The 24348-nt window shown below is 31.6% G+C and overlaps 1 protein-coding gene across 49 annotated transcripts in view; it reads right to left on the reverse strand.

Annotated features, from left to right (window-relative positions):
- The window catches only part of rims2a (regulating synaptic membrane exocytosis 2a), a 315973-nt gene that overhangs the window by 117647 nt on the left and 173978 nt on the right, over positions 1–24348 (reverse strand). For 27 of the 49 annotated variants that reach the window (XM_073926654.1, XM_073926650.1, XM_073926666.1 and 24 more), the window contains 7 exons: positions 22302–22401; positions 21293–21416; positions 19963–20009; positions 19733–19845; positions 8602–8732; positions 6960–7131; positions 6377–6530 (listed from right to left, as the gene is read on the reverse strand). In XM_073926654.1, the coding sequence (XP_073782755.1) occupies positions 6377–6530; positions 6960–7131; positions 8602–8732; positions 19733–19845; positions 19963–20009; positions 21293–21416; positions 22302–22401 (841 nt within the window). Of the gene's footprint in view, positions 1–6376; positions 6531–6959; positions 7132–8601; positions 8733–15752; positions 15801–19732; positions 19846–19962; positions 20010–21292; positions 21417–22301; positions 22402–24348 lie in introns of all 49 variants that reach the window. The other 22 variants (XM_073926642.1, XM_073926663.1, XM_073926658.1 and 19 more) reach the window with 1 other exon arrangement.

Genomic DNA, 24348 nt, shown 5'->3' on the forward strand with positions numbered 1-24348 from the left:
TTAGTGTGCATTTATTTATTTTATGTTTTCAAATGCATTAAAGTTTATTGAAGGAAAGTCTGTAAACTTTAGCCTCAAACATGTCTGTAATCTTTAGCCTCAAACAGATGTCAAAAGGGTTTCAAGAGAGAATTGCATGATGTGTTTTCATGGCCTGTTATACATGTTTTGAATACTTTTCATTGCTTTACGGTTAGGCTTATATTAAATCTGAATAATATATATAAATATATATATATATATATATATATATATATATATATATATATATATATATATATATATATATAATTATTATTTTTTATTATTACTGTATCTCAGCTCACCAGTAAAACATTAAAAGCATTGCTCCAGGTAAATTTCGCTGCACGTTTTTCAAATGACAACGCCACTAGAGGGCGCTGTGAAATTTTTTTTTGTGAATATGAAATGTATTAAGTACGCATTTTGTTAAATATTTTCATATACATTAAAGCGTATTGAACGCAAGTCTTTTTTGGACTCTTTTATGCATTGCAGTTAGGCTTAAGGTTGAGTTAAATTGTATCGAGTGTGTAAAATACAGTAACTGTTTTATTACCAACTAGCTCAACTCATCGGAAATTCGTGCCTCTGCCTACATTTTTGCAAAACGTAAAAAGCATTGCTCCAGGAACATTTTGTTGCACGTTTTAAATGACAAAGCCACTAGAAGGCGCTGTTTAAATTCTTTTGCAAATCTGAAATACCAACATAATTAACTACGATTCGCAACTTTTGATTTAGTGACTAATTCATATGAATTCGTACAATTTAGTATGATTTGCTCAGGTTGGGTTTAGGGGTGGGGTTGGGTGCCACGCCTGCTTTTTAAAATTGTACAATTTCGCACAACTGAACTCGTACAAATTAAACTGACAAAATGTAAAATACTTGCGTTTCCTTGTGAGATCAGCCTGGAAATACGGTACTTAGTGTGCATTTTGTTGCCTATTGAAGGCAAGTCTGTAACCTTAAACCTATAACCAAAACTGCTAATGCTAATCACTGCGTCAAACAGATGTGTCAAAAGAGATTCAAGAAATAATGGCAAGATTTGTTTTTTGTGGCCTGTTATACACGTTTTGGATACTTTTTTGCATTGCAGTTAGGGTTAAATCGTTAAAGTTCAATCGTAATGAGTGTCAAAGTATAAAATATTGATCACTCGGAAAATAGCATGCTTTAAGAGTGGCGTGGTTAAGAGAGGACGGATCCTTAAATTAACCATTTCAAGACACTAAGACAAAAACTGATGTAACAATGTTGTCATTTTTTTAAAAGCCAAGTATTTTCCATCTTTAACGTATATCTATTGCAAGAGACCTCCAAAACTAAATTATGAACAGCTGAAATAGCAGAAAAGTATTTCTTTTCATTTCTGTCTTTTTGAATGATTAAAACAGGTGTCATTAGTTCAACCACACCACCACACCGCAACCAAAACAACAAAAAAATTCACTCTTAAAAGAGAAAAACTCAAATAATCCACAGGCATTTCACATAAATCCAGTTGTCTTTCTTTCTTTTTTTAGAGAGATACTATATTAATTATTTCATCTATACAAAACCAGTGACTATTAAAGGGAGGTGAAAAAATAGGGCTGGGTTGTATGACTGAAAAAAGTTAACCGGAAAACATGTACATGTAAAAAGTACATAAAAAAAAATATTTTCCCTGTTAAATGGTGACAAAACTAGTGGCAAAAGAAACATGAAAAGAGCAAGATGTGATGTTTTTATTCTAATGTGCTGTCAAAAGTTTGCTCACTTAAGCAAAATATTGCAGACTACGCATTTAAAAAAAAAACATATATTATTAAATACATATAATTTAGAAGTTTTGTCTGCCAGATTTGTTAAAAAACAAAAATACCTTTCTAAACAAAAACTCATAAAAATTACAGTTTTTTTTTCTAAATTTACAAAAAAAAAAAAGTTTTACTGTATTTTACAGTCCATTTATCAAATATTCATTTGATTACAATAAACTTAAACCAAATAGTTGTTTTCAGCACTAAAAATGCTTCTTCACCTTAAGAAATAATGAATAGATAAATAAATAAATAAATGAATAAATAAGCAAATAAATAAAAATAAATTATAGAAAAAAAATCTAATTAAATTAAATTAAATTAAAAGAAAATAATTAAATAAAAATAAAAATAAAATAAAATAAAGAAAAATAAATAAATAAAAAATTCAATTAAATAAATAATAAATAAAAAACTATATAAAATAAATAAATAAATAAAAATAAATTATAGAAAAAAAATAAATAAAAATAAAATAAATTAAATTAAATTAAATTAAAAAATAAATAAAATAAAATAAAAATAAATAAATAAAAATAAATTTAAAAATTTAAATAAATTAATAATAAATAAAAAACTATATAAAATAAATAAATAAATAAATAAATAAATAAATAAATAAATAAATAAATAAATAAATAAATATTATTACAATGACCAATTTCCGAAATAATAAAGATGCTTAAAATTAAGCTTTGAATCTTAGGAATAAATGGAATATATATATATATATATATATATATATATATATATATATATATATATATATATATATATATATATATATATATATATATATATATATATATATATATATATACATTCATTGTTGAAGTCTGAATTATTCGCCTCCGTTAATTTTTTTTTTCCACCAATTTCTGTTTAGCAGAGAAAATATTTTTTCAACACATTTCTAAACATAATAGTTTTAATAATTCATTTCTAATAACTGATTTATTTTATCTTTGCCATGATGACAGTACATAATATTTTGCTGAATATTTTTAAGATACTTCTATACAGCTTAAAGTGACATTTAAAGGCTTAACTAGGTTAATTAGGTTAACTAGGCAGGTTAAGGTAATTAGGCATGTTACTGTATAATGATGGTTTGTTCTGTGTAGAAAAAATAGCTTGAAGGGGCTAATAATTTTTACTTTAAAATGGTTTTAAAAATTAAAAACTGCTTTTATTCTAGCCGAAATAAAACAAATAAGAAAAAATATTATCAGACATACTGTGACAATTTCTTTGCTCTGTTAAACATTATTTGGGAAATAATAAAAAAAGAAAATGAAATTCAAAGGGGGGCTAATAATTCTGACTCCAACTGTAACAATCCATCCACTATTACTAGTTGGGTTTCCATGCTCGATTTCTACAGTACTTGTAAATAAATTGATGCTGTGCATGATCTTGGTCATACCACGCAGCCCTTCCTCCCAGCCATAATGAGAGAAGACAGAAGCCTGTGTTTCCTGTAGTATATACTGTTTATAAAGAGGTCAAACTGAACTACAGTAAAGAGGAAAAAACAGCAGCACTGGGGGGAGAACCATAGGGCACTATGGGTAAATGTGGCGGTGTAGGAACAAGGTCCACTTGATTGTGTGTTTGTTTGGTTTGAGAAGGACAGCAGGGTGGATCCAGCATAAAAACACACACACGGTGAAACGCAGAGGATCAGCCTGAGCATGCAGCGGTCTTTACCTGAGCTGTACACAAACGGGCCTTGGGCTGCAGAAATAACCAGGTCAAGATAGAAAACAATGAATGCAGGACAAAAACGCTCACACCAACAGCTGCAGACGCTCACATTTGACTTATAAAAGAGACCTTATTAACTTAACTTATTAAATCACCTCAGCGTTTACTCTCTTTGTGTGCTTTTAAATCTTTATGGAGTTTGTTTCTTCCGTTGAACACAAAAGAAGATATTTTTAAAAATGCTGGTATCCATTGACTACCGTAGTAGGAAAAAATGTACTAATGTACTAATGGAAGAAACAAATTCAAGTAGGTTTTGAATAATTGAAAGGTGAGTAAATGATTTTTATGATTTAATGACTTTAATTTTTTTTCCTGAACAATTAGTTTAATGTGTGTGTTTGTGTGTGTGGGCCCCAAAAATACTCTATGCTATGGAAGCCTATTTCTACAAGCGGCAAAACAAAGATTAAATTCACTGTCTAGCTCATAATTTTGAGAAATATTTGCATTTCTGAGTAGAAATGTCTAAATTGTGAGATCAAAATAATAATAATAATAATAATAATAATAATAATAATAATAAATATAAATATATATGGGCGTCATGGTGGTGCAGTGGGTAGCACGAGGGTTGCGTAGTGTATGTGTGTGAATGCAGGCGACGCAGTGGTGCAGTAGGTAGTGCTGTCGCCTCACAGCAAGAAGGTTGCTGGTTTGAAGCTCGGCTCAGCATTTCTGTGTGGAGTTTGCATGTTCTCCCTGCGTTCGCGTGGGTTTCCTCCGGGTGCTCCGGTTTCCCCCACAGTCCAAAGACATGCGGTACAGGTGAATTGGGTAGGCTAAATTGTCCGTAGTGTATGTGTGTGTGTGTGGATGTTTCCCAGAGATGGCTTGCGGCTGGAAGGGCATCCGCTGCGTAAAAACTTGCTGGATAAGTTGGCAGTAATTCCGCTGTGGCAACCCCGGATTAATAAAGGGACTAAGCCGACAAGAAAATGAATGAATGAATGAAAGTGTGTGAATGAAAGAGTTTATGGGTGTTTCAGCTGCAAGGGCATCCTCAGCTGTGGAAAAGCATATGCTAGAAAATTTGGCAGTTCATTCCACTGTGGTGACCCCAGATAAATGAAGGGACTGAGCCGAAAAAAAAAATCAATGAATGAATGACTTAATATAATTTCTTTAATTAATATAATTTGTCATATATATATATATATATATGTATATATATATATATATATATATATATATATATATATATATATATATATATATATATATATATATATATATATATATATTATATATATATATATATATATATAATAATTATTATTATATTATATTATATTATATTTTTGCTTGAAATTTTCATTTTCCCCCCACAATTCTGACTCCTTGTTTAATATCAATATTAGTAATGCAAAAAACATTTTTTAATCTCACAATTGAGATATTTTTACTTGGAATTGCAAATATTTCTCAAAAAATGTGTTCTAACATTTTATAATTAAAAAACCCAAACTACAAAACAGCAATTCTAAGGAAAAAGTCCACTTTAGAATTGCGAAATGTTCACAATCCTGAAAATAAAAATAAATAAAGAAATGTAAAACTTTTTTTCCCCCACTTGTTGGAAGCAAGCTTCATAACTTAGCAAGCATGCAATGCTTTTCACAATGAAACATTGGACTTAACACATTTTAAATATAGATTACTTGAGTGTGTATTTTAATTAAATTGTATTTGAATTTTTCCTACTTAAAGTGTACAATTTTAGTTCAATAATACTATTCAAAAATTGCTATTATTAAGGCACAAGTTAAGCTCCCTAATTTAATACCACAATCAAAACAATATAAAATAAATTGTGAATATTCAATATGTTGCCCAAATAAGAATTATAAGGCCTCCTGTGAAATTCAATTCTTTTAAAAACATTTCCCAAATGCTATTAAATGTATGATTTACTTAATCAACACGTTTCTAAACATAACAGTTGTAATAACTAATTTCTAATAACTAGTAACTAGTTATTAATAACTAGTTTCTTTATTATCACAGTTATGACAGTAAAACCTAATATGTTATAGTTATTTTAAAAGATACTAGTATTCACCTTAAAGAGTAATTGATTGACATATCTATAACAATAAAATTAAATTAAAATTGGATTAAATTAATGGTAGTTTAAATGTTTAACTAGGTTAATTTGGTTATTAAAGGCAACCTTTGATTTGAAGCTTTTATATTGTAATTAATTGATATGTTTAAGTTGGGTAATAAACAACTGTACATAATATAACATTAATATTAAAGTTGTTTAAATTAAGTTTACCTATGATATTTAACTTTGTAATATTTAACACTGATTGTTTTAATTTAGTGAAAGCCATTCTTACATTTATATATCAGGTTTACAGATTAAAATAAAAATAAAATAAAAATTGAAAAATCAAAATAAAATAAAATTAAATTAAATTAATAAAATAGGTTAACTAGGCAAGTTACTGGACAACAGTGGTTTGTTCTGTAGCCAATCAAAAAATCAATTCTTAGAGAGGCTAATATATTGACAATAAAATTAGCTTTTAAAAATGTCAAATCTGTTTTAATTCCAACAAAACTAAAATAAAATCATCCTCCAGAAAAATGTATTATAGGAAATAGTGTAAAAAATGTCCTTGCTTTGTTAAACAGCACTTTAGAAATATATTTGAAAAATAATTTTTTAAAAACCAATATCACAGGAGGGCTAATAATTCTGACTTTAACTCTATATAGTTTTATATGGGTGTGATAGTGCTAGAGTATAGAGATGTAGTGTGTCATACTCTGCAGTCTGCGTGTGGGACTGTCCCCATGCAGTGCTCGTCTCTGCAAGGAGGGGGAGCTCTTGGGCAGCGGGACCGACGACACGTCATGCGTCTGCAGTTTATACCAGTGTGGCTCGTCGTCCACCAGCGCCGTTTCCAGCTCGATCAGGATCTGCACGCAAACAACATGATATTCAGAATGCACAGACGTATACAGTTCATGCAATATGCAAAGTCAATGCAAGTCATGTTTAAGAATAACTACGATAATATTCATGCTGTAATTTTAAGTGTTTTTGAAAGCTGTTTTGAAGTACATGTACAGCCTTGAAAAATTCAGTCTGGCATTGAATCTTGAAATTATTTATTACTGTTTTTAGATTTCTTTTTGTTGTTGTTAATAGAATAATAATTAAATGATCCCTAAACTACAACAACACCAAATGCATTTGAAATTTTTAATTTAGGAAAAGTATGACCACTGATTTTATTCCTGCTAGCTAGTTTGTTATGTTTATGGTCATTGGTCAAGCTATAATTCAGTAAGATCAGTTTCAGAGTTTCACAGCACCAACTACTGTACTCTATTTTCTGGTCTCACCTCCCCGAGGAACTCGCTCTCCTCCTCCCGAACCCGGGCCTGGTCCCAGAGCGTGATCTCCAGCATTCTCTCCCTGAACTCCCGCCGGTGCACGGGCGAGTACATAAAGGTCTGGTTCCATTTGGGCTCTAGTGATTTCTTTACCGTTTTTGTTCTTCTTTTGCTTTTGTCGCTGGAGAAACAATGATTCAAACTGTTTTTATTTACCATCATGGTAAAAGAATGCTGGAACAAACACTGACATCCAACACAATTAACAGCAGGCATTGTTGAAATGACAAAAATGTTCAGAGTGGAATACTAGTTAAATGTAATAACAATAATTTTTATATTTTTAACATAATTTATGATATTACAATAATAGATCATTCAAATAATAATTATTTAAATTAAATACATAGAATAAAAAGAAATAGAAAGAAAATTAAAAGAAATAGAACCCTTTATATGGTAATTAATTGATATATGGTTAAATTAAAAATATATATACTCACTGTACATAATATAACACTATAACAAAAATAAGTCGACCTATGATATTTAACGTTATAATATTTAACACGGTGGATTGTTTTACTTCAGTGAAAGGCATAAGGTAGTCATTCTTATATGTTTATATCAGGTTCACAGATTAAAAATAAAATAAAAATAATAAAATAAAATAAAGTGAAACAAAAAAGTAAAATGAAATAAAATAAAAAAATAAAATAAAGTTCAATAAAAAAGCAAAATTAAATTAAAAATTTAATAAAATAAAAAGTTAAATAAAAAGTTACATAAAAATTACATAAAATAAAAAAATTAATTAAAATAACATAAAAAAGTTAAATAAAAAGTTAAATAACATAAAAAAGTAAAAAAATTGAATAAAAAGTAAAATAAAAAGTAAACTAAATAAAATAAAAATAAATAAAAATAAAATAAAAAGTAAAATAAAAAATTAAATAAAAAGTAATATAAAATAAAATAAAAAATTAATTAAAATAAAATAAAAAGTAAAATAAAATAAAATAAAAAATAAAAATAAATTAAAAAGTAAAAAAATTAAATAATATAAAAAAGTAAAATAAAAATAAAAAAGTAAAATAAAATAATATAAAATAAAAATAAAATCAATTTTTAAAAAATGTAATTAAAATATTTTAAATTAAAATAAAAAAATAAATTTTAAAATAAATAAAATAATTTTAAAATAAATAAAAAAAATTAATTTATTCAATGTAATAAGAAGAATCTAAAGGAAAAATGCACTGTAAATAACTAAAACAAACAAAAAGGGTGCCTGTATAAATAATAATTATTTAATAATGACAAACACAAAACAAATGCTAAAAATGCCCAAACTTCTAAAATAAATGAAAATATAACAAACAAAAAGGTAAATCAAACAGATGATAATAAATACTAAATTTACACTGCTATCTACAGTACAGTAAGTGTATTTTCATACTACACATTACTACTGTATATTGTGCCAACAGAAATGCTGCATACTGTTTATAATACACATAAATACAGCATACACTGTGAATTAAATACTGTAAAGCCAGTGTTATTAGCATTAAAGTACGCCATTCTGAACATAACCACAGCAAATGTAATACTGTATATAAAAAAAATAAAACATCTGCCCCAATCTCACCTTCTGTCAGGGAGGAAGTAGATCTTGACATAGGGATTGCGAGGTCGACCGTCTTCCCTTGAAGGCAGATCCTTTGCACCCAGTATGGTGACTATAAGCTGATGGCCCACTTTGTCATACCAAAGTTTGACCTGTAGGGTTACAAACATCAGAGTCTTTTTGAGAAACAACTTGTGTTTTCACTCTCCACATCATCAGCTGCTTTATTTAAAGAAAGACTCCACTTTTTATTTTAATAGGCTTATTTTCCAACTCTCCTAGAATTAAACCATTTTTGAATCTATTCAGCCGATCTTCAGGTCTAGCGGGAACACTTATAGCTTAGCTTAGCATAAATCATTGAATTGGATTGGACCATTAGCATCTCACTCAAAATCTTCCAAAAGAGTTTTGACAATTTTCCTATTTAAAGCTTGACTCTTCTGTTGTTACATTGTGTGCTAAGACCAACAGAAAATGTAAAATTGCTATTCTCTAAGTCAGGGGTCGGCAACCCGCGGCTCTAGAGCCGCATGCGGCTCTTTAGCGCTGCCCTAGTGGCTCCCTGGAACTTTTTCAAAAAATGTTTGAAAATGGAAAACGATGAGGGAGGTAAATATATTTTTTGTTTTAATATGGTTTCTATAAGGAGGACAAACAATCTTAACGTTTTCCAATGCTGTAAAAGTGTGTAGAATATTTAATTTCAACATTTCTGTCAACGAAGATTTGCGTCATAGCCTGCGACACACGTTTCTATCAGCAGGGCGGGATGCCAGGCAGGTAGCTGTTGTAAACAAACCGGCGGCTGTGTGGTGCGCCATGGAGCGCAAGCTGTCTTTGCCAAAGATGTACAGCGGGGCACGCTTTCTCATTTTCCCTCCCTGAGAGAATTCTAAGAAGCCCATCCCGATCACTCACTCAACGGTAATTATTTACAAGGTGCGATCGTTGATATGCAAACCCCTAACCCCAACCGTCATTGGGGGAAAAGCAAATCGTACTAAATTGTACGAATTAGATCGTACGAATTAATACGAATTAGCCACTAAATGAAAAAGTTACGAATTGCCGTGAGATTGTGTTGGTTGAGCACATTCCCAGGAATGACTCGAGCTGATCTTGAAATGGAAATGGCAGACTGCGTTTTATTGCACTGTTTGTTGCCCAGATAGGGGCACGTTGCACGTTAATTTTGATGTTTTTTGGAATCCTGAAAATAAAAAAAAAACATTAAAAAATCTGATTTCTTTATTGCATTTCTTTAATTTCATCAAAGCAAAACATAATGCAATAATATTGTAATGAAGTTAAACTTGATCATTAAACAATTCATTAATATTGTAATGAAGTTAAACTTGTTAATTAAGCATAATGCATTAATATTGTAATGAAGTTAAACTTGTTAATTAAGCATAATGCACTAATATTGTAATGAAGTTAAACTTGATAATTAAACATAATGCATTAATATTGCAATGAAGTTAAACTTGATCATTAAACAATTCATTAATATTGTAATGAAGTTAAACTTGTTAATTAAGCATAATGCATTAATATTGTAATGAAGTTAAACTTGATAATTAAACATAATGCATTAATATTGCAATGAAGTTAAACTTGATCATTAAACAATTCATTAATATTGTAATGAAGTTAAACTTGTTAATTAAACATAATGCATTAATATTGTAATGAAGTTAAACTTGATAATTAAACATAATGCATTAATATTGCAATGAAGTTAAACTTGATCATTAAACAATTCATTAATATTGTAATGAAGTTAAACTTGATAATTAATCATAATGCATTAATATTGTAATGAAGTTAAACTTGATCATTAAACAATTAATTAATATTGTAATGAAGTTAAACTTGAACATTAAACATAATTCATTAATATACTGTAATTAAGTTAAACTTGAGACGGCATTGTACAACAGAGTAGTCACGTGGCGCGTCATTCTCTACAGGATGCACTGCAGGGAAATGAACATTTAATCATGAAGGCTCAGTATGTATTTGTAGCCAGCAAAGTCATTTTTATAGTAGGCTAATATAGCTAATATAAATACATACAGCATGTGTTGCCATCATTATAAGGCTTATATAAGGCTTTTAATTTTTTGCGGCTCCAGACATATTTGTTTTTGTTTTTTTTGGTCCAATATGGCTCTTTCAACATTTTGGGTTGCCGACCCCTGCTCTAAGTTAATATAGGTGTATAGGAACTATACAATCTTTCCAAAGTAATAATAAAGAAATTTTTCTGCCATACCATGGGTGCAGCAGACATAATGATATTACGCAGCTCTATTACCTAGTTACCTTGGTGGAGACTATTTTCAGGCAGTGCATAATATTGTGCCAGCTGCAGGCGAGGTACAGCAACAAAGTTCGATTATTATACCAGAATGAAAGTATAGTTCCTATTGAAAAATTGCAATATTTCATTTTCTGTCAGTCTTAGTACAAAGTGTAACATCATTTTGCAATATAAAGCTTGACTTTTTTGTAAAAAAAGTCAAGTTTTATATTGCAAAATGATCAAAAAGATATATTTTTAAATCGAAATGCTAATGGTCTAATCCGATTCAATGATTTATGCTGAGCTAAGCTAAAAGTGCTCCTGCCAGACTGGGAAATCAGCTGAATGGATTCAGAAATGGTAAAACTCAACTGTTTAATTCTAGGAAAGATGCGAAATAAGCCTTTTTCCAAAATAAAGTGGAGTGTTGCTTTAAACACATCAAGAAAAATAAAAAGAGGTTTGTTATATAGCATTGCGCATGCGAAGATGCATGACAGAACAAGCTTGCAACTCAGACAAGTATGGACGTGACAGAAAAATACTTAGAAGTCAGACACACACACAGGAACAAACATCCAAATTACACAGAAAATGCAAGATCTTCTAAGCCAGAGCCCATACTTGCTTGTAGTTATAGAAAAGAATTATGGCTATAAACGCTTCAACCTGCAGTGTAAAACATGCAATGAAGGGCAATCCTTAAAGTATGTATAAGAGCAAGGAGAGCTGGGTCAAACAAACTGTACCATTACATAATAATTCCCAACAGAACCAGCGGACGCTGTGCATTAAGGACACTAAAGTTGTCCAAAGTGTAAAAAAAAAAAATTGTAATATTCCCAGGGGGAAATCTCCTAATATGTGTAGCACATTTTCCGGAACATAAGTTGCAATGTGTCAAAAACTGAGAGAATTGGTCACATTCCCTGCTTGTAAGTCACATTTATCATAACTTACATTTATTTAGCAATTTTATACAAAAAGAGAAGACTAAAAGAAGCAATCAGACCAACGGAATAGCGAAAATATGTAAGTTTAAGAATACCCAGTTAATCTAAAACAACACGAGGCAAGCTTTTAAAAATAAATAGACTAAAACGAAAGTAATAACGTTTGTCCCAAATCGCATACTTATGCACTATTCTATGCCATTTTGCATTCACACTGAAAACTATATAATAGTTATGTAAAATATATTGATATATAATTTAATATATAATATAATAAAATAATAAGTGTACTTTAATTACCTGGATGATGCATTCATTCAACTGTTAAAATTCACACACTCAACGGCTGCTGCTTTGCTCACGAAGCGGAAGTGGCGGAGCTTTCGGACACTGATGTTGGATTACTTTATTTATTTTGGATTGTGAAAGCAAAATTCTCTTACGAGAGTAATAATGCCACCTCCTGATGGTGAATGAGGTTATACACATGGTAGGTATTTGGTCATTTGGTCATTTATTTTACTAATTTGGCCACCGTCAAACGTCATCTGAGAAATGGTTTAAATTTCCGCTTAGTTAAAAAAACGCTTAGTTCCATTTTGGAGGACACTACATACGTACACTATGCAGCTTTAGTAACAGCAGGTCAAGTGTTAATGTAAAAAGATGGTCACGGTTAAGAAAAACTAGTTGTCGTTTCATTCAAAAATGATGTGCACATGGCAGCTAAAAGGAAAGTAAATGTCTAAACACATTTTAGACGCATTTTATATAACAAATCCCTTTAAAAATTATTCAGAAACAAATTGCAATGTAAAAAGTATCAAATAAACAGAAAATACAGCAGCTTCCACTTTAGGTAAACATATATGAGGTGCTAAAGTCCACTGTTGTTTAATAGTTTGTCAAGTACACATATGTGTGATGTCACTGTTACCACAATAATGTTATTTATTTCAAAATTATATTATATTTGTAGTATATATTGTAAAGTTTGCATTTCCAGGGGCACACTTTGCAAACAAACAGACAAAATACATAATGTTTTAGATTAAATTATTTTGCATATGCTAAAATTACCCTAAAATTGCATGTGCATGGTGAAATGCACTATATACATACTTGCATGTCGCTCCTGTTTTACACAATATAATTAAGATTTATGTCAATTGTGTTATATTAGTCAAAGTCAACCTTAGATGATTACAGGCTCCTACACAACGGGACGCTTTTCGTTTGCGTTTATCGTCAGTGTTTTACGAGACGTGTTTCCGCATTCAAACCCAAGCGATTGTTTTACTGGCATCGAGCAGAAGAGTTAGCAAAATCACTCCTTGACATTAGATGGTGCTACACAACTTTAAGCTTCGGACACCCGCTTATAACACAGAAGATGATGAGGAGAGGAAGTTCACACGCTTGTTGTTAAAGTTACTTGTGACTCGAACAAGCATAGATGGTTCAAGCAGCAGCTCCAGCTCTAGCGATGAAGAAATGATTATTGTTCACAAATCAATAAGCAGCTAAACGTTCATTTTGCCTCTGGGCATCTTCTTCAATATGCGCTCGCATTAATCGTTCTACGCTTGAGTGCCTCCAAGTGCTGTTTACTGTAACTTCAGCAGCTCCGTGCACGTGAACAAAAGTGGCGATCTGATTGGTGGAGAAGGTTTTAATGCGGCGCACTAAAAAAGAGCATGAGGCGTTTTTTTTTAAATGACGCTTTTGAGTCTGCGGTTTTTGCGCATTGGTGTGCACGATCATTGATTTATTCAATGATTAGATTAAATCAGTGATTATTTAGTCACAAGGCATTAAACATTGACGGAAAACGCAAGCAAAAAACGTCTCTACAAAAAACACCCTACAGAAGCCTTTTATCTAACTCTCTTAAAAACCTCTCAAAAATAATCTACTCTAATTTAAAAATGATGTTCTGTTGGTTGTTTCCCTGAATATAATCAAAATGTAGTGATAATTTACGTATACAATAGCTTACAGCACACCTTCAACAAATCCTTTTAGCTGCAACATGAAACTTATAATAATGTTTGTACCGTATAAGACAAAATATTTTTAGCATGATTATTAGTTACAAATATGGAATGCATTTTTATTCATCCTCCATAATAACGAACAACACAAGCTCATTAGGAAAATGTGCCCAGGAATACATTTTTGAGAACTAAGAAACATGTGCTTATGGGTACATTTGGCTTGCATGTAAAACGATAGCTACGGGCAGTACTTTTCTCCATGTAAATGGACTTTCGGGCTTGACTGGTTCGCTTGGTAGCTCACATCTTGGAACACGAACCAAACTGGGGTTAGAGTTTAGCAAATGACTTTTAGAATCCAGGAGAAACAAACCCCCTCAAAAAGCCATGTGACATTGTAGTAGAAAACGTTTTTCTCTTCTGGTTTGCTTTCGAAAACACTATTGGTTGTGTTTAGGGAAGTGTGTGTGTGGGTCAGTCAAAATAAAGCTGATATATTATGCACGACGACTAGATAACCAACTTCTCTCATTAAAATGAAGTGATTAGAACCTTGAGATTGGCAAAAAATGTACACAGCACCCTCTGGTGTATTTTTAAGAAATGGCACGTATGAGAAAACATGGCCCAGTATCGTATTTGATATTGTCAAAAATGTACACGGTGGCCTCTAGTGGATATGTGAAAACAAAAAATGCAAAAAAAGGTGAGCTAACCGACTTCTCTAACGAAAACCGTATGATTAAAATGATTAAATTGCATGTATGAGAAAATGTGAACCAGTAACGTATTTGCGATAGTCAAAAATCCACACTGTGCCCTCTAGTGGATATGTAAAAAAACTACAAGACAACAAGCTACCGACTTCTCTCACGAAAATTGCATGATTAAAACCTTGAGATTGGCAGAAATGTACACCACGCCCTCTGGTGGATTTTTGAGATATTGCACGTATAAGAAACTTGACCCAGTAACGTATTTGCGATAGTCAAAAATGTACACTGTGCCCTCTATTGAATATGTGAAAAAAAACTGCAAGATGATGAGATAACCAACTTCTCTCATGAAAATCCTGTGATTAGATCCTTGAGATTGGCAAAAATGTACACAGCACCCTCTGGTGGATTTTTGAGAAATGGCACGTATGAGAAAATGTGCCCCAGTATCGTATTTGAGATTGTCAAAAATGTGAACGGCGGCCACTAGTGGATATTTAAAAACAAAAACTGCAAGAAGACCAGCTAACCGACTTCTGTCATGAAAATTGTGTGATTAAAACCTTGAGATTGGCAGAAATGTACACCATGCCCTCTGGTGGATGTTTGAGAAATGGCACATATGAGAAAACATGCCCCAGTAACATATCTGAGATTGTCTAAAATGTACACGGCGCCCTCTAGTGGATATGTGAAAACAAAAACTGCAAAAGGTTACACAGGTAGCCCAGGTACACATTTCTCAGTTATCAAAAATGGGAACATATTTACAATAAGCCTGTGTTGATAATAAAGCACATTGAATCAGTTCCTTTCTAAAACACATTCAGGATTGAATGCAGTTTCATGTTACATGGAAAAAGAATCATATTGTATTGTACAAACTCTGCATCACTAAAACATTTAAAGAGACACACTACTCCTTTAAAAAAAAAAAAGCCTTACGGGGTTGGAAGCGTTATACCATCGCTCCAGCAGACGGGTGTCTCTTAAAATATTTTTGTGCTAATTAACAGCATGCAAATAATATATGCCATACAATAAGATAAGAATATGCTTCAAACAGCAATAGCAATGAAGACGAGTAAAGAGTTCTTCAAATGTGCAAACTGAAGCTGGAAGCTTTTCTGCTCGGCATTATTCAATAAATTAAAGCAATAGAAGAGAAGTGTATTTAGTAGACAGCAACGATTACCTGAACTCTAGGGTTAAAAGGCTCAATTCTTCTACTAAGGCTTTGGCTCTGGGTGAGTAAAATGAATGGAGGGAAAAAACAATGAAGAGAAATGTAATAAAACTAAAAACCTGAAATGACAATACCAGTTGTTAATGCAACACTAATAAAAGCTGAGTAGGAGATTCAATCTGAAGACAATGGTTGTTGTGACATCTGAAATATAATACAATCAAAGTTTGAGGAATCTGTCCAAATGCAAGCAGTGTTTCCCAAAGTGTAGTACACAAACCTTTTAATCGTTTCTTGCACAGAAATTTCTAATTTTTTTCTTATTATTATTCTTTGAATCTCTTTACAGGAAACACTGCTGTTTACATTGAATCTCCTGCTCAGCTAAATACAAATAACAAGATTATTTTGTATCACAGAAACACACAAACACATCAAATAGTGTTAGAAATGACTGAATCTGATGAGATACAGAACAAAGATATGAAAAATTGATATTTTTCTACTGATCTGAACAAAATCACTATTATACTAATAAATATAATTCTGAGATAACAATTCTGCAAACAGTGCTATCTCTATCAGTCGGTCTATCTTAATATCTGTTGTTCTATCCATATATTCATCCACTGTTTAGTCTATTCATCTATTCTTCTATCAATTTCAAGTCATTCTATTCATCCACTTATTATCCATAGTTTAAATGAACCATCTATGCACAATTCTGCTTCATCATCCAGTGTTTTCATTACATTATACATTCTGTTTTCGTTGAACTATTAATTTATCCCTCCAACCATTGTTCAATCAATCTTTCTATCATTCTATCCATCCATTCATCTTTTTTAACAACTGTCCATTCAGTCCATCCCTCACTTTATCCTTCTATTCATCCAACAATCTCTGCATCAATCATCACTATTTATTTTCATTAATCTACCACCCATCCATCATTCATCCATCCACCTCTCATTCTTCCATGCATATTTATATCTATCCATTCACCCATCCATCATTCTATCAATCCATCCATCCATCCATCCATCCATCCATCCATCCATCATTCTATCTATCTATCCATCAACCCATCCATTGTTCTATCCATCCATTCACCCATCCATTGTTCTATCCATCCACCACTCTAACCATCTATCCATGCACCATTCAATCTATCTATATCCATCCATCATTCTATCATCCATCCATCGTTCTGTCCATTCACCGTTCCATTTTTCTATGTATCAACCCATACATCCTCCATTCAATCCATCCTTCCATCATTCTATCTATTTACCCATCCATCCATCCATCCATCAATCCATACATCCATCCATCCATCCATCAATCCATACATCCATCTATCCATCCATCGTTTTATCTATCATTAACCCATACATGCCTCATTCTATTCATCCACCCATCATTCCTTCCATTCACCCATCATCCATCCATCCATCCATCCATCCATTACTCTATCATTTACCCCTCCACCCATTTTCATTTATTCATCCACCCATCATTCTATAATCCATCTATCGTTCTAAATAATAATCCACCCATTGTTTTATCCATCAATCCATCCATCCATTTTTCTATCCATTCACCCATCCACCACACTATCCATCTCACCATCCATATTATACTGTCAACCAGCCATTCCATCATCCTATCTATCCATCCATTGTTCTATCTATCCGTCGACCCATACATCATTCATTCTATCCATGCACTCATCATTCTATCCAACAATCCATCCCCAATCTATCTATTCATTTACTCATCTATCATTCTATTAATCCACCCATAACTCATTCTATGCATCCATCCATCCATCCATCCATCCATCCATCCATCCATCCATCCATCCATCACGCTATCTATCAATTCATCATGACCATGTATCACACTGCTTCCTTGATATCAGTATCAGCCACAGAAAAAAAAACATTTTATCCAACCATTCATGCAAATCATTGATTTTTTTTCTCTCCACCCAAAGAGTACTATCTAAAGAACAGCCTGCGCTTCATTTGCATTACTTAAATCATCCAGCTTGTGCACTTTACACCAGAGTTTGTCATGTTGTACAAGCAAGCTGGGTATTTTTTTACACTCAAACAATGATTAGCATGATGGCTGACTGTAACCTGATCAGCTCTGAGGAGACGAAAGCAGCTCAGCCTGAGCACTGATCCAATGCCAGATCTGAATTTAAAGTCATTTAATCCAAATTATGTGTGTAATCAATGTTGAGTCACTCACAATTACATATTCTTTTTCATTACTTCCAAAGATAATGTACTTTTGATCAATGTAAATGTACCTTCTTATGAACTTCTAAGTAAGCTATGCTAATCTGCGTAAGATTGTTTCACCCTCTAAGCAAAAAAAAATGTTTTCTTACTTAGAATTTGACTCGTTTCTAGTCCAACTATCTAAAAATGCTTTAATCAAAATATATTGTTTTGTTTTAAGAAATAATATGCAAAAATTAAGTGAGTTTTACCTTAAAACAAGCAAAATAATCTGCCAATGGGATAAGCAAAATAATCTTGTTTTTCATTTTGACATGAGATTATTTTGATTTCCCCAATTAGCAGATAATTTTTGCTTGTTTTAACCCGTCACACATGAGTTTTAAACGCTCCACCTGACCCTCCCTTGTTTGTGGGTATTACTTAGAATCCACTCAGTTCTGTAGTTTATCACAAGACCCACCAGCCCCAATGATCTATGTATATGTTTACTGTAAAACTGTAAGTTCACAGTACTCATTTAGATTAGTTTTTTTGCTCAAATGGTTTGTAGCAATCGGTTTTCTCAAATGGTTTGAGTTGCCTTAACTTATTGGGTTTTACAGTACTCAGTTGGTTTGAGTTCTCTTCATTTATTGGATTTTACTGTGCTCAAATTGCTTAGTTTAATCAAATGGATTAAGTTCACAGTACTCATTAGAATTAGTTTTTGAACCTACTGTAAATGGTTTGTTGAAATCAGTTTACTCAAATGGTTTGAGCTACTTTAACTTTTTGGGTTGCACAGTGTTGTATTTTGTTTCTTTTTGCCCTTTTCTGTAAATATTGACAAATGTTTTCATTTTATTGTGAAATTTCTGATACCCCGATTCTCAAATATGTGACAGAACATGTATTTAGTCTTTTAAATAGCTTAATAATGATTATATTATTGGTTATATGATGGGTAATGGGCACCGCTGTTGTTCTTAGAAGGGATACAGCTGAGATAGGAAGTTAACAAGAAGTATTTATAGCGTTATTTAATTACGTATTAATTGTATTTTATTAGCTAGATGGGATACACTTAAATATAGCATCATTTTTGTGACACAGTAAAACAAATAATATTTTTACATTACCATGAAGGTTGAGGTAGGGGTTAGCATTAATAAAATACAATTAATGCATAATTTATTAAATAATATTAACATCTGTATCCCTTCTAGCACAGGAGAGATCCAAGCAGCTGGATTTATGTAAATACATAATTCTCTGCTGAAATACATGAAGGTAAGCTACTGGGAGAGGAATAGAGAAAATATAATAACATAAACAGTGTGTATCTTTCGTGACCAAAGCACATGGTTTAGTTATATTGAAAAATAACTATTATTGCCATCGCCATACACATCTGCGTGTATTTTACAATGCTAATGCTAATGCTAATGCTAATGCTAATGCTAATCTAATCACACCGGTGTGATTGTACGCTTGCCTGATCACACCACTGCGATCATACGCTGTGAAAAGGTTAAGGAAAAACTCACTTAATTTAAACAAGACCATTTTTTGCTTTAGAAAATGCTTATTGAATGAAGAATTACTGGACATTTGGACTAGAAACAAGACAAAAAATCTAAGAAAATCACTTTAAAATCACTAGTTTCAACTTCATTGAACTAATTACCTAAAACCCCAGTACTTAACATTTTCCATAAACCAAAATACATTGGACAGAAAATGATTACTTACTGTAAGCTGTCCCGATAAGTACTGAGGGGCGTCCCGCAGCACTCCGGGGCTCATGGGAGACGTGACGGATATGGAGGGACGCTCCATCTTCTGAGACTCAAATGAACTCGAACCTTAGAACAGATTCAAAGTGAAGGAAGGAAAAAAATAATCAGAGATCTGTGGAAATGTCTCATTAATGTCTCGGAAAATCTCATCATTTATACACACTACTGAAGAATCGTACTCACTGGACTCAAGTTGTGCGTGTGTGCTTTCTGGTATCCTGGGTATATCTCTGCAATGACAGCGGTATAGAGAAATCAATGACATGTGCTTTAATGACCCTGAGCAGCACATTAGTCTTGATGTGAAGTTTGTGGCAACGGCCCAAACTCTCGATCTGAAGGGAGTTCAGTTGCTCTTTACTATTACAATTAGGACGATTAGAGGCTAAACTGAGGCCAGCACTTTTGTTTTGTTTGTTCATCTGAGCCAGCAGGTTCTCGACAGGGTCATACGTGACGTTTTTGCTTCCCAAAGTCCACTTGCAATGTTATGAACAAGCAATGAAAACATTGTCAAATAATAAGCCAAAGTAATAAAAAAGCCTTTTTATGATTATTTGGTAACACTTTAGAATGTGTTAACAGTTAATAACCAATAAATAGAAAAAAATCAATAAATTACATTTAAAATAAAGAATAATTGCATAAATAAAATATAAAATACAATTTTTTTTCTTCTTGTTTTGTGCTTATTATTTGGTAATACTTTAGAGTCTGTTAATGACCAAAACCAACAGAAATAAAATAAAACAAAACAAAATAAAATGTTTTTTTTTCTTAGTTTTTTTGCTTATTATTTGGTAATATTTTAATTATTTGTTAATGACTAAAAAGCAACAAATACAAAATAAAATAAAATGTTTTTTCTTTTTGTTTAGTTGTTTTGCTGTATGTATATATATATATATAAATATATATATATATATATATATATATATATATATATATATATATATATATATATATATATATATACATAATCAAATAAAAGTTAAATAAAATATAACAAAATAATAAAATAAAATATTGTTTTGCAGGAAATAATGAGCCATTATAGCTGATTATTTGGTATAACATTGAAATACATTAATGATCATTAACCAACAAATATTAAAATAAAATAAAATAAAATATAAAAAATATAATCAAATAAAATAGAGTCAAACAAAAATAATAAAAATAAATAAAAAACAATAAAATGAAACATTGTTTAGCAGAAAAAAATAATGAGCTATTTTAACTGATTATTTGGTAACACTTTAAAATACATGAACATTAACCACCAATAAACAAATAAATAAAAAAATACAACATAAATGAAAATAAAATGTTAAATAAAATTCACCAATTGTAATAATAATACAATTAATAATAAAAATAATAATAGAAGAAAGAAACACAGGTTTTTTTTTAAACAAAACTGATTTGAAAAAGATTCTTAACTATACATAACAATTACTGATATCTGACCAGTTTGCTGCTACACGGAATAACCCTGTAGAAAAAGCCGTACCCTATGGGTCGTGAGACCACTAGTTCCACCTGAGGCTCTGGCTTTGATTCTAAAATGATATTGTAAACTTCTTTAAATGTGGCTCCTTGTAACTGTCGGCCATTCCACTCCAGGACCTGGTCACCTACAAAACAAGAACATCTGTTAGAATAACTCTCTCTAACGGAACACTCATTTATTGAATTAAGTTCAGTAATTAACTATGTAATTTCTTAACATGCTACCCTGGAAAATATGTAATTATTCTTTGAAAGAAATGAATACGCATACATCATTAAATGCATTACACTTAACAAAACAACAGCTACACAAGATTTTCATTTCAAGTATACAATTGAAAATAAATCCTCACCAAATCAAAATATTAAACTGTTTTCTGAAGAATCATTTAAAATTGGAGACAAAAGAGTGATGATGCAGAAATATAATCCGCTCTAGCTAGTCACAGGAATACATTTATATTCTAGTTATGAAGTATATTGGTAAACATACTATTAGTATTCAGATTAAAGTACAATTTAATGGCTTAACTAGCTTAATTATGTTATTATATTAGGTTAATACAGGGAAGTCATAGGACAACAGTGGTTTCTTAAGTAACCAATCCAAAAATATGTATTAATATAAGGCTAATAATATTAACCTTAAGAATTTATATTATTTCTTCCTTTAAAACTACTTTAAAAAAAAAGACTTTCTCCAGAATAAAAAAAAAATATTATAGGAAATACTGTGAGATTTTCCTTGTTTCATTAAAACATTTGAGAAATATTAAAAAAAAATAAATAAATCTAATGTCATATTAGGGCTAATTATTTGCCTTATAAATTCAATTAGAAATTCAATTAGAAACTAAAGTTATTTTTAAAATGCAATAATATGTCAGAATTATAGTTTTTACTGTATATATGCAGCCATATAAATAAATGCAGCTTTGTGACTTCACTCAAAAATATGCCAAAATTTTCGGACAACAACAGTGTATAAAATTTTAAAATATTAAATGTACCTGGTCTGAGGTGCCCAACTGTATCCGCTAAACTCCCTTTCCTTACTTTGGTAATGAACGCACAAAGTCGCCCAGACTCTGTCATCTTTCCACCAACCACCTGTAAAGGACCAAAAAAAACAAACAAAAAAGGTTTTTGCTTTGGTGCTAAAACTGTCGGAGAAATGCCTAGGAAATGTCACCGGCATTATAGCTATCATAAGCTTAAAACGATGTGTTTACAATATGTTGATAATGTTTATATATATACAGTATGCAAAAAAACTGTATTTACAATTTCGAATAGGTGTTTCAGCCAGACAGCTGCTATTATTTTTTGCTATTTCTGCTCAGAATTTTGTTTAATAAAATCTGTGTATTTATGTATAGACCCTTTCAACATAGCAATGTCATTGGCCCATGAACAATTCCTGCTTGTCGTCAAACTATTTCATAGCTCTGATAAGTCGATAACTAGGGCCCAACAGAATCTGTGGACATTTTTTTGTTATTTCTGCTGAAAAAGAAATCTGCAGATTTATGTGGAATGATTTTTGGAGTCTCATGACTAAAATCTTGATATGTAGGTGAAATAAAAAATAATATTTTTTAAACTTTTATTTAATGTTTACAATGCAAATCCAATTAGATTCACTTAATTGGTAAACTAAGCAAGTTTCTCATATAATATCTCTACTAAAAGACAGAACATATTATTTTACTAACTGTATTGTAAATGAATCATGAAAATGTTAATATTACTATTATTATATCACAGTAATATTAGTGAAATTAATTTAAAAACTGAATAAATACAAATTTAAAGTAATTAACACAAGTAAATACATAGACTCGATTTCTGCATGTGCAGATTCCACGTGGGCCTAGTCGTAACTGAAATACAACAGACTGATTTCATGCGGCCTCCATTTTTAAAAGCGAAATTGAGGTTGCGTTGGGAGAAACCCGGAAGTATCGCTTAAAGTTACATAGGAACGTTGTGTACTTGGCTGTATATCTTATCAGCAAAGAGAAAGTGACACAAATTTAAAATTTCACCAACTTTTGAGTGACCCGAAGGTCTGTTCTGAATGAATGGTGAAAATAAAAAGGGATATCAGAGCTCATTTTCAGCTAAGTTAAGGGAAATGGCACTAGTTAGCTAACGGTCTCTTTCCCAAACACATGTTTTAGATGCCATTTACCAAACTCAAGTTAATGAACTTCACGATAATGAATTAAAAGAAAAACCATCAATTTCCCGCTAACATTTATGGCACTGTTGATGGCTTTCTTAAAACAGCGCTGATTTGCCATTGTGTTCACATGCTCAAAAGAAATGACTATGATTGGCCAAGAAGGTCATCAGTTCACCCTCCGCTGTTTACTGAGTACCAACACAGATGAACAATCTGCTTGATAACTCGACTGATCTTCATGGCTGCTTCGCACTCCAGTGTCTGTGTATCTGTGTTTGCACTGGGTAAAGAGCGGTATGATACTGATGAGCACAGGTGAATACTATAGCAAATCAGCACTGTTTATGAACGCGCTCAGCGGTGCTTGAATGTTAGCGGGAAATGGACGTTTTTAAAATTTTAGTACTGGGACAACACTATTACAGACAACACGAGGATGTGCTACAGAGTACTGCAGTGTTTTATAGCTCACCGGGTTACATACAGTAGGCTGAAGCAGGGAAGCGTGCCCACGGTGTTTAACGGGTGCCATGAACTGAGCCTAGGTGGACACTTGAGCACGTTACTCTTACAGAGATTGTGATTTTGTTTGATGCTAAATTGCTTTTAATTGTTTAAATTAAACTGACTGAGTGATATTAAAGTGATGTCTACACCATATCTGCATTTTGAAATCTCTGCAACAGCTGGAGGTTTGTGGTCCACAGCATGTTACTGCAATGTTTAAAGTGTATAGGAGAATTATAGAGGAACTTTTATTATGTAATCACTATATAATCACTGTATAATCTGCCACTATTAAAATACACTGTTAAAACATATAGAAATACATTCAAGTGATGCAGAGCAAAACACACAGAAGTAAACAG

This window comes from Danio rerio, chromosome 16 (assembly GCF_049306965.1).
Source record: "Danio rerio strain Tuebingen ecotype United States chromosome 16, GRCz12tu, whole genome shotgun sequence".
NCBI classification, from domain to species: domain Eukaryota; kingdom Metazoa; phylum Chordata; class Actinopteri; order Cypriniformes; family Danionidae; genus Danio; species Danio rerio.